The sequence below is a fragment of the Symsagittifera roscoffensis genome, chromosome 3 (assembly GCF_963678635.1).
Source record: "Symsagittifera roscoffensis chromosome 3, txSymRosc1.1, whole genome shotgun sequence".
Classification (NCBI taxonomy): Eukaryota; Metazoa; Xenacoelomorpha; order Acoela; family Convolutidae; genus Symsagittifera; species Symsagittifera roscoffensis.
In genome coordinates this window covers 22,582,762-22,595,018 of record NC_087064.1, presented here as the reverse complement: position 1 = coordinate 22,595,018, position 12,257 = coordinate 22,582,762, and the positions used below count along the sequence as shown (strand labels likewise).

The window sequence follows — 12,257 nt, the reverse complement described above, 5'->3', positions numbered from 1 at the left end:
AGGCATAGTTTTTTCGCCATTTTTCTTTTTCCAACATGTTTTTTTTTTGTATCGCAACTGATGCCAAGATCTGCTTCGCCTCTGTGTTTTAAATTGGATTAGTTTATCAAAAAATCTGTCAATCATAAATGGTTCTTGAAATTCAAAGAGTTCTAACCTGATACATTTTTTATTCGAAAAATGAATTTGTTCGAGATTCAAAAAGTTTTCAATCATTTTTTTTGTTTTCCTAGTGCTTTGCCCTTTTCAAAAGCACATCCTTTCCACTTGCCTTGTGCTTTGGCTATGTTTTTTTTGGCTCGAAGTCTTCAATTTCGCCATTTGGAATGAAATCTCGCTGCTTGGTGCTCGTTTCTCGTTACGTTCAGACCGACGATTCTAGTGATCAGTGCAATAAAAGTGTCAAGGTTCTTCTGTCGTTCTCGGTAAGCAAATTTTAGTTTGCACTTGCGTCAAAAGTGTTACAACGGCAAAATTAATTAAATTTCTGAGTATTTAGTTCGAGTGATACTTTTTCTTTGTAGAAAAATTCAAATATGTGCGTTCTTATTGGGTTTTTAATGATTTAACGTTTGATTTCTTCATTTTTGTTATCTAAATTGAAAGATAATTACGCTTGCGATAAAAAAAGCGTTGTCAAATCGGAATTAGACTTTTTTCGGGTTAAAAACGAGTTTAACAAAATCAGTTGAATCCTTATGATGCCGATATGCTGCTGACATGCCCAATTTTATGGATTTTTAATTTCAACTATGCGGTACTAGTTACTACTCATGCTATGTCCAGATCTCAAAATATGGTATATATAATTATAGTGTTTTGTTATTCATTTTCTACTGATGATTTTTCGTCTTCATGGTTGTCGGCTTAAGTTCGGTCGGTTAAATTTTCAAATTATGTAGTCTACTTTGCATAGCTTATATAGCTAACGTGGATCCTATGTGGGCGTTTCATGAATTTTTTTCTTATCTTTTTTGACGTAAATTTTCCGATCTTTCACTTAAAATGTCTGATAGGGTTTTTGAGATCAATAAGACTTCAACCCACTAGGACTTTTTCAATAGGGGATCTTATTTCCGTGTCCTTTTTTCAATTGAAAGATAGTTTGAATAACTGTTTCCTGTTTTTTTTAGCGTCATGGTGTACTATTTTTTAAACGTCATGGTATCGCAAGTGGTGCGAAGCTCAGCTTTCAGCTTCGCCTCTGTTAAGCTATCAAACCGGCTAAGCGAATCGAAAACTGATTTTGCTGATTTGTTAGTGGAGTAATCACACAAGCAAGCTAGCTAGTGTAAATTTATATTCCCCTCCTAATTTTTTTTCCAAACAAAATCGCAAATAAAAAATTGATCTTTTCCAAAGTATTTAAAAGTAATGAACGTAGTGAAGACTGTTATATACGTCTCGTGATGTTTTTTCAGGGAAAAGCCTTAAAATGCTCTAATAACTACAGATGTAATTTCATACATAAGGATGCATTTATGAATGCACTTAGTTATATATGCACTTTTTGAGTTCAATCGAAATTCATCAGCTGAAAGTGACGTAAATTGCACTTTCCAAATAAGAATTTGAAAGCGGCGCGAAAAAAATGTGAGCAATTGCTAGTTTCGAAAGTGGAGTTTAATTTTTTATTTAGATTTCCTGCCGAATAAAATATTTACCTTTTGATCCAATTTTCTCAAGTTGGGTTAATGTTCTCAGAAAAGTGCCAATCATACATTGTTCTAGAAATTCAAAGAGCTTAACGGGCATCTGTTTTTTTGAAGTTCGTCAGTTGGGTTTTTCAACAAATTCAGTGTTTTTTCTGTTTACTTGCGTTCATTACTCTTTTGCAATTCAGTTGGCTATGTTCATGATGTGAAAGCAAGTTTTTGTTTTGACCATCCTCTATGGCGAGAAAAACTTTTTGGAATAGGTTTTCTTATGTTTTCGTATACCTCAAGAAAGCGAACAGGTGAGCGAAATTAATATCACGTTAAAGGCTTTGTTGCTGTGATTGGAATTACGAAATTATGTTTTTAAGTCTTCGGTGTTCAGAGAATTTTCTTCGGCTTTCCAGATTATTTGTTGAGGAGTAGTTTAATTCATTTCAACAGTGATCTCTATTTTTAATTTAAATATTTTTCCGCCACCTAGTGACGGTAAATTACTTCATTTCAAAATGATTTTATGATCTGCTTTTCTTGTACAGGTCACGTTAGATATGTTTTTTTGTTTCGTTTATTTTTTGCCTGTCTTATCATGTTGAATTCCAACTGAAATTTTTTAATCATTTCTTGCTGTGCTCACGGTTTCAGTTGAGCTTTCGTTTTTTCTAATTGACTACATTTGCTAAAGCGACATCATAACGATTTCCCATCTGCTGTCAAAATTAACTATGTTCCCCATTAGATAAAAATTTACTCAAAATTATTGATAACCATGATATTTATCTATGAACCTTGGTTTACGTTTTAGTGCTCAAAATGGTGGATGAAAGATTCAATTTAACATATTGATTGCTTTTTAATCAGTGTTTAAACCTGGAATTATCTAAAAATAGCTAGATTTTCGTTTATCTTTGGTAAATTTTATTAAATTGTCTTCATACAAAAATCGTTTTCTTCGCGTTGATTTCAAGTTCATTCAAAAAATGTGCGGGTTTGTGGTCCAATTTAATGATAACTTCAATATAACTAATAATGAAGGCAAACAAATGTGAAATCGGGTGGTTGGTTATTGGTCTTTTACGATTTGAGTCAGAAATGCAAATTTAAATCAGTCCTTGTTCTGTTGCTACACGATTGCGGTAAATATTATAATGTTTAACCCATGTGTTTGCGAGAATGTTTTCAGGCCTTTTCAGCACTCGATTCGCTCGACTATCGACAAGTCTTGTTCTCATCAAACGAATTGTGTTGTGACTGTGGCGTGTGTGTCGTTTAAGGCTACGGGTTTCTCACCTTCGAGTCTGAGGAAGGGGCAGCCAATGCGACCACGAAGAGATTCCAGGACATAATGGGCAAAAAAGTATCCGCTATTGTTATTACTACTACCTTTGATACCACAAAAATAATTTCAAAAGATTTTAGCAGATACATATCCCGTGTCTGTTGACTGAGTAAACATCTTTGATTTTAGGTCGCCTCTCTCAAATCCTTCTTTTTAGAATCGTTCGAAATTATTCATTTATTATTTAATTATATTCGATTAGTTCAATTATTTATAGGTAAAACGTGTAGCTAAACATCCTTGATTGGAAATTTTCATTTTTAATTCAACTGCATTTAATCTAAATTAGTCGGAAATGAATTGTTTAATTTGCAATAGTAGGCTTTTTGAGCCATTTTCATTTGCTCATGGATATACAGTTGCTCAGTTCTCTCATTGTCGATTTAATAAATCTGCTTTTGATTTCCGTTAGAAATTTGTCACTTTAGGGGAGATCATAATCATTAAAATCAAAGTGATGTCTTCAAATGATGTGTATATGGATATAAACAGAACTAATAGTACAGTTATAGCATGTATTTTATTTTCCTGAGTAAGAGTAGAACGCGTTTAAAAAAGCGCCCTTTCCAGAGGTCACTGGCCGTTCTTATGTTTACAGTTGATTGGGATTGCGATATAGTTTTTTTCGTTAATAACTTGTTCAACAAAATCACTTGATTATCTGTGATGCTGCTGTGCTCAATTTCTTGAAAATTAAAATTTAACTGCTGGCTTCTAGTAACTACCGGTATATGCGATTTTTAGGTGCGTATTGTAAATTCGCTTGTGTTAAAATAGGTTTTCGATATTAAAATAATATTTCCATTTCGGTAAAGGTGCCCTTCAAGTAAAAGTAACTGAAAAAAGACGGAGTTTGTTGCGTTGTTTCCTTATTTACGCAAGACCTTGTGTTATATTACCAGATCTTTTTTTATTTATATAAATCGCCTACTTCATTGCACGGTTTTGGTATAAAAGTTGCATTGCGTAACAGTTTAAGCAGCATGCCGTATACTCTTTTAGTTTCTATTTGATGATGGTTATTTCCAATTGCGGATTTAGAGGGTAGCCCTTTCGTTATTTTCTATTATCATCCATTTTTGTCTGATCGACCCTATAATTTTTTTAAAGGCCTCTTCAGCGCCAATATATACTGCATTTGAGAAGAAAAAAGTGCTGAAAAAACGGAATTTTTTGGTCAAAACCTTTAATTTTGGCCTGTTTTGTCGTTTTTGGTCTTTTTTTGCCACCATTGGGTTTTACTACGTTTTAAAAGAGATCGAAAATGTATACAAGATACATGGGACTTCGTGCTTGAAGGCATTTGACTTTAAATCGCACGTAATTGGTTTGAATCCCTAGTTTCCAAGTGTTGTGCACAGAGTTGGAACTGGGCCCGGGATTTTTACGGGCCGGGTCGGGCTAGGGTCTCATTTTTTGATTCAGCAACCGGGCCCGTGGCCTGACTTTCAAAAAAATTCACACCTTTCACACTTCACTTCAAGATTTTCAATTTACTTTTTGTACGAAATTCGTGATTTCATTTAAAATGGGCCCGGGCTTGCAGTTTTTGTTTCCCATCCCGGACCTGAAGCAACCGGGCCTTAATTTCAGGCCCGGTTCCAACTCTGTTTGAGCATTTTGAAGGCTGGTTTTTCTCTCAGAATTATAATTTTTCGTGGCTTGAATTTTCATTTTTCAAGTTCACTTAAAAATCAGGTTGCCAAATTGAAGCCTAATAAAGCTCTCCAATCACGAAAGTCAATTTGGCGCATAAAAATTATGGATTTTTAATTTCAATGTGGGCTTAGATTTCCCGTTGACACCTTTAATTGGCTGTATGTTTATTAAGCAGTTAATTACCGCAGGCTTTGTAATTGAGAATAGCGGGAAAAACGACAAGATTTAGCGGCTCTTTTACACTTCCCCCTGAATTTCAATTTTGAAAAACTATGTTAACATCGTCTTAATCCAATGAAATTTGGCATATTGATTAAGCTAACAATTTTGAACATATTTATACTTAACAAGGTAAAATTGCGCGTAACATCTAAAACAGCTCAAAAGTAGCAAGTTTGAAAGGTGTGAGAAAAGTGGAAAAGAGCCGGTTTAGCTTCATCGAAAGTTATCAGTCAAATCATTTGAAAAAATTTAGTATTTCACTCCCTCAGTTAGATAATTGGTATCAAACGGCTTCTTCGCTGTGTTAGGTTAAAACTTAACTGTTTCAATTTCGTTGAGTCTCTCCATTTTGTATCGTATAATTTTGCCAAGTTCCAATTAAAATCGTGCAATGTTGTTCTGATTTGAATAGTCGTTTTAATTTTTATCTAATGGTTTCAAATTAACCTAAATACAGCTTTAACAACAATGTTCTGATGAGATTATGAATTCGTTTATTTACTCTTATCGGCTTGAAGCATTTAACATCTTTGTTATTTAAAGCATTGTCTGAAGTAGTTTTGCATCTTTTCAAAGTTTTGTCTTTAAAATGGGCTATGAAATTATTATTAAATTGATGAGAATTACGGGGTATCTCTTTTGCTAAACATGATACTTTAAGTTCTACTTATAATCTGTAACGAAATTTTCGAGTGGTGTATGGTACAGTGAGTGTTTCGTCGCATAGTTTCAACCACACCCCACCTCTCTCCTCTTTCAATCGTTTCCGGAAATCAAATCATTTAGTTTTATTTATGGACTCAACGTTGCAGCTTATGCGAAGCAAATTTAATGACACTACTTTCTGTTTGCTGTTATAAAATAAAAATCAGATTTACTTCAGATAAGTTCGAAAAATTTTCTGTCAAACTTTGTTTCAATGAACGGTAGATTTGAAGCGTTAATGAACGAATAATCAACTCGTTTCGCTTGCTTAAACTTACATAATTTCGATAAAATGTTGGTTGAAATCAAATAACCGTATTTGAATAATATTTTGCTTGATTTTTTTTTAGATAATTTTAATTTGAATAGAACGTAATTAGATATATAAAGTATCTATAAATTACTGTTTATATTTGTTATACAGATTATCTGAAAATTTCAAATCATCCAAAGTTAAATTATATTATAACGTTATATATTATTATTTCCTTCGATTTTTGAAACTGATTTTGAGGTTGCGAACAGGTTAGTACATTTTTTTTTGTATATTAGAACCCACGGTTGGTTAGATTTTGAAATATGAGTTTCAAGAATTCAAGTTTCTGGGTTCTATAGCTTACTTTTTCTTGCAGGTGGAGGTTAAGAGATGCGACAACCGAGACAGACAGAGTCGGCAGAACTTCGACGGACCGGGAGGGGGAGGAGGACACCAGCAGGGCTTCATGCAGCAAGGAGGAGGATTCGGAGGAGGGAGTAGGGATCATCATGGAGGCGGTGGGGGTTATCATCATCAGCAGCAACAACAACACGGTGGGCCAAATAGCTATGGTGGGGGAGGCGGTGGTGGTTACGGCCAGGGTGGGGGCTCATCGGCCGGAGGAGGCTACGGTTATGATGGCCAGAGTGGTGGTGGGAGCCAGGGTGGCTACGGGGGGTCACATCAGTCTCAGCAACAACCTAGTCAGCAATCTTTCCCAGGCGCTTATCCTGGTGAGTTTGCTGTATAGATGACATGTTGATGTTGCTATTATATACTGCTGTTGATAGATTTTATTGAACATACCAGGTTCGACTCTGTTTGAAACCACGATGACTCAAAATGTCACAGCAAAAAGGGTTAAATAATATGTTATCTGTGTTGCACAGGCTTTGGATCGTACCAGCAGTCTAACGCCCAAGGTGGTGCTGGAGGAGCTGGGGACTCCAGCAGACAACAGAGCCAAATGATGCCTAATATGTTTGGCCAGTCCGGAGCTCAGGCAGGCCAGCAGCCTCAGCAGCAGTACCCTCAAGCCGCTGCCGCAGGAGTCCCGGGAAGTGGTCCTGCAGGATTCAACATGGCTGCTGCTATGCAGGGAGGTGCTGGCGGAAACCCTGGAAGCCAACAGTCACAGGCAGCTGCTTACAATCAGTATGCACAGTTATGGTACGCGTCTTTACAAGCTCAAGGTGGTGCAGCGCAAGGGACCCCGGGATCGAACCCGGCAGCTGCCAACCCAGCCGCAGCTTCAAGTCAGGCAGATTTAGCAGCCAATTACCAGAACTACCTAATGCAATACCAGCAGCAGAATCAGAACGCAAGCCAGTCTACTGTTTCGGCCATGGGGTCATCGGGAGGTGCAGCACCTGTTGGAGTGCCACCACCCAACGTGGCAGGTGCTCCAGGCGCCTCATCTGCCGGCCAAGCTAATGCTACAAACCCTGCGGCTGCTGCCAATGCGTTCAACTTTCAAGGTACATCACATTTTCACAGTCGCTCGGAGCAACGTAAGTCGTTTAACGTTGTTATTGGTATCTACAGTTAATTCGAAATTCCTCGCTATATCTTTGTAGTCACAGATGCACCGCGCATGTGCATCTTGATCCGCATCAATTTTTTTCCTATCTATTATGCAGTTCATGGATTTGGTTTTTACCAAAAAAAATCATTTAAATGATTTTCTGGAGACTATTTTTATTCACAAATTGTCTACAGAAGCAGGAGTTTTCCGCAATGAAGCGTGTTTGGTTCCTCTTGAAAATTCACGTTTTTGTTGACGTTGTACACGTTTTAACACCGTTTTTCTCCAAGGTTGTTCACCGTTTGCCATTATTAAGTGTCAATGAACGAAATTAAGACACTCATTAAGGTCGTTCTTTTTTAATAACATGCTGCATGAGCTTGTTTGACCAGGGCTGAGCTTGAGGAGCAACTGAAATGTCGAAGTAGACCTATATTTCGAGCTTGAAAATGGAGGTTTCTGCGTCGTTGAATGCCTTGTAGAGGCACAAAGAAGTGATCATACAGCTTGGAGTAATTTTATTAGTTTTATATTAAGTATGAATGTTTGTCAGGTTTTTAAAAAGAATTAATGAGTCGTGAAGATACTTTTTTTTAGGTCTTGATGATTTTTTTTTGTTTCAGGAGAGTCTTAAAATTTGTTCACGCTCAAATTTTTTTTGCTGTTTGATTTTTGATTTCTTACTCTGCTATGGAATGGCACAAGTTTAAAGGTCTCGTATATGGAACGGCACAAGCATAATTTTAATTTTTAGATTTTTTTTGAAGAGATCAAGGTCATGTATTATTTCTTTAATACTCGAAAATTGAAAACTGTTTTTTTTTCATTTTCCCGACTGTCTGTCTGATGCAGATGTTCAGAGTAAGTGCCATTAAATTTCAAAATCCCGATATTTATTGGGCTTAAAAAATTAATCAGCTGCTTTTTGGGTTTATTTTTTTTAACCACTCATTTTCAATCTCACTCATTTTTTTAAATTTCACTTTCTACCGTTTAACCAGTGATGACCAGATTATAGTATTCTATTATAGTCCATAATAGCGTGGCTATCATAATGCGCTATTTTGACACGTCTGTTCTATTAATAGAATTACTATAATAGAACGCTATAATCACAGCTATTGCCGAGCGCTGATCAAAGTAGCTAATATTTCATTGGCTGACGACTTGAAATCTCATCTTTTAGCTTACACTGTGTAAGTTACACATAAAATAACATTCGTTGCATATCCTTTTATCTGCAATATCTTTTAGCTTACACTGTGTAAGTTACACATAAAATAACATTCGTTGCATATCCTTTTATCTGCAAAAACTACCTATCTTTGCTCGTTTTTGCTCCAGTGTTTGAAATGGCACCAACTAAATTGGCAAAACGGATAAAATTGGAGACAGCATTTGAGTTTATGGCATCTGAAAAGTGTTACAAGTGCACAAATTGCAACAAAAGTTTGGAAGGAGTTAAAAGTAGTAATTTTCTTACTGGAGCTGAACGGCATATTCAAAGGTGTAACCCTGCTTTCTTCAACGAATCAAATCAATTACTTATAACCAGCATGGGAACGCTGACAAATGACGTTAACGCTTCACGATTGGAAATGGTCAGAGAGTTTTCCAAGACAACTATACCAATAAATATTTTCAGATCCAAACCAAACAGAGGGTTTCTTCAAGCTGTTCAGAAATTGTCATCTGTACCCGATTATAAAACCGTAGAGTCAGACATGAAAAAAATGGAAACGTATTGTTTGAGCGTCCTGAAAGGAGCCTATCATTATGGGGTGCAATTGGATCATTGGAAAGACAACAAAGGTAACAATATTCTTGTTATTTTGGTGTCTTTCCTTACGGAAAACTATCAACCCGTTGTTCAAGTTATACTTTCTGTCGGTCAAATAGTGGTCCAACGCTTTCGGAAACTCGATGGTATGGACACTTTCGTCAAATAGAATTTCTTCATCGCAATCAAGACCTGGTGACGACACATAGATTAGAGCGGCCAAGCACCTACTCAGAACTTGATGGCCTGGCTATCAAAAGTATGCATGACATGACGTGCTGTTGAAATTGACTGTACTCGGCAAATTTTTCGAAACCTCCAACCCTGAAACTGATCAAGTATTGCCCACTGTCAGAAAAGTCGAAACTGCTCTTGACCGTGTTTCTAGACTGGATGTTATCCATCAAACTGCGCGCAATTTTTGTGTAGTTGTGCTCAGGTTCATGGACCGGAATTCTAGGTTCAGAACTTTTTCTGATATCATTTATGCAGCTACCCTTCTCAACCCAAATCGAAGTGACAGAAACAAACTGTCAAGCACGGAGTATGAAAAAGGAAACCGTTATCTACTTTCACTGGCCCATACTATAGCTGGCTCGGAAATTTCTGCTGTGTCTCCCGAGATGAACGATCTCGATGCAGTGTTTTCAGACGAACTTACAGTTACACAGCATTTTGGTATCGATTCCTTCAAAACAGAGCTGACTGCTTATCTCACACACACTGATGAAAGATGTACATCTTTTGAATTTTTCCGCCAGCCGAGTACTCAGTGGCCTTTTTTGAGGAAGTTGTCCAGAAGCCTACTGAGCATACTTCCCTCTCCGGATGTAGCTGAAAGAGTCTTTTCGAGGGCGGGCTATTTATCCATTGACAGAAGAAACAAGATTTTGCCCGAAAATCTTAAAACTCGTTTGATAATAACATCGTATTGAAATAAAGTTTCAGCTCTGAAAACGAGTTTTTTTCAAATCCAATTTTTTAGGAAATCTATTATAGAATACTATAATCAAAGTATTATAGAATTTTGAGGATTATATTCTGTAATCGACGTTAATAGGGTCATCACTGCGTTTAACGCATTAATTAAAAAATACCACTAAATTTTAGCGTGCCTAATTAGTTTAATACCTTATTAGTCCTGTTTCATTTGGTTTAGTTTTGTTGAAAAGAGACAATCATTTAACTTTCGGGAAATTCAAAGAGGTTTGAAATTTTGGTTCATTGGCATTTTTCATACTGTACTGTTGGTTGTCATTTTTTAATTTTGACATTTAAAAGCAATTGTCTTGAGGAATAGCTGTTGAAACTTAAAATAGCCCCAAAGAACCTTGACGAGTCCAAAAAGCCAAACGATTTCAAATCCTGCAGTAACAATGAGTATTATGAATTTAAAAAGAATTATTGCCTTGCAGGATATCAACAGTCTCCAGCCCAAGGTAGCCCAGCTGCTGCCGGATTCGGAGGAGGAGTGAACCCTGCAGGTAGTATGATGCCCAGTGGTGCAGTGATGGGCAATCCGGCTGCTGCTGCCTCAGGACAACCCAATTCCAGCAACGACATGTATGCCCAGATGTATGCCCAATATATTGCAGCCATGAATTCCCAGCAGAACCCGGCAACGGCGGGAGGAGCTGTAGTGCCTCAAGGCCAAGGACGTTGAGTCTTTCAAGGAAATGCAGTACATTGAGGAATCAAAAGTTGTATGATGGAATGTGTTGGGTCAAACGAAATGACTAACAGAAGAGATTTAAACAGTACAATACTGGGAGTAACTCGCAATATATTTGATCGACCAAACTTGCTTTTATCTTTTTACTCTTCATTGTAGCCGTTCATGTTCAATTGTGTTTTTGGGTTTAAGAATAGACTAGATGTCTCGCAAATTTGTGGATGCATGATTCTGAATTTAAACTATGTTATCTCTTCCTTGTAACCAGAATCCTATTTGCACGCGAACCAGACAACCTATGGACTAATTGAGTCCTAGAAAGTGTTCACAGTTCCAAGGCTAAGTGATCGTAGTTTTATTTTACAACTACTTGAGGTGAAATCAGTTCAACTGAACTTACTTGTCTGATAGATAAAATGTTATTTCAGTTGCATCGCCCGGTTTGGAATTACAAACGAGTTTAATCTTTCAATCGTTCACTGTTACTAACTGATCAAGAATGGAAGACAATGTCTCAACAGTAAACAGCCTAATCAGCAAAATGATCAAAAAATGCCAGAAGGAGGAGGAAAGGTCTGCGGAAGTCCAGAAAACGTTGGGCTAGTAGTTCAGCTGCAGTTGTGGAGGAACTTTGTATTTGGGTGTATTATAGGTTTCATCGCAATATTGTTTTCATCGCAAAATCAGGTACCATGAATCATCGGATTGGTTCGAGTAATATATCATAAATTAGCTATAAAATTTCAAAAATTTAACTTCCAAAACTAATTTTCCCGGAGTCTTTATGAGGCCTTGTTTGCTTTACTAATTCAAAATTAGACTATATTTCAGACCAGGTCTTCTCGACACGAACAAATTTTTAAAAATTGGTTATCGTCGTTCGAATCACAACTGAAAAGTTTCTCCCCATTAATAAGGAATTCACAAGGAATTTTGTTGATAATACTACATAGGTTTTTCACAAGGTACGAAGTTTCATGAACTTTTTAAACTAAGCATTAGAGCTAAACACTGCCTACTTTACTTTCAAATCAGTGTCAATTGACAACCAAAAGAAAACTGAGACTTTCAAGCGTATAAAAATGAGAAACAAAACAAGCTGAAACATGTCAAAAATGATGAAATTATAACCAGATCGCAAAAACGCTTGAACCGCGGAACCGAAAAACAAAGAGGTTAAATCTCCATTCTTTTTAATTTGACAGCATACTCGAGCAGCAGATGACAATTTTTTAAACAGAAGAAGCAATAAAAAAGTGACGCTTACTTCACTTCTTTTCAAACAATCGAAACATTTCCGTATAAACACAAGAATAGCCCGTTGCTGTGCATGAAGCACAGGTTTTAAGACCATAGTCTAAAACAACAAGTTTTTTTCCGAAATAAGGTAATTTTTCTTAAAATTGGTGTTATTTTTCTGCGTGGTGTTATGAAAGGATCTAAG

The 12,257-nt window shown here is 36.6% G+C and overlaps 1 protein-coding gene across 1 annotated transcript in view; it reads left to right on the top strand.

The window, feature by feature from the left end:
- Positions 1-11,077, top strand: part of LOC134842821 (uncharacterized) — a 235,648-nt gene extending 224,571 nt beyond the window's left edge. Inside the window, exons 6-9 of the mRNA XM_063859316.1 lie at positions 2,930-3,012; positions 6,213-6,570; positions 6,727-7,314; positions 10,557-11,077. Of these exons, the coding sequence (XP_063715386.1) occupies positions 2,930-3,012; positions 6,213-6,570; positions 6,727-7,314; positions 10,557-10,804 (1,277 nt within the window). The 3' untranslated portion in view covers positions 10,805-11,077. The remainder of the gene's footprint in view (positions 1-2,929; positions 3,013-6,212; positions 6,571-6,726; positions 7,315-10,556) is intronic.
- The last annotated feature ends 1,180 nt before the right edge of the window (positions 11,078-12,257 follow it).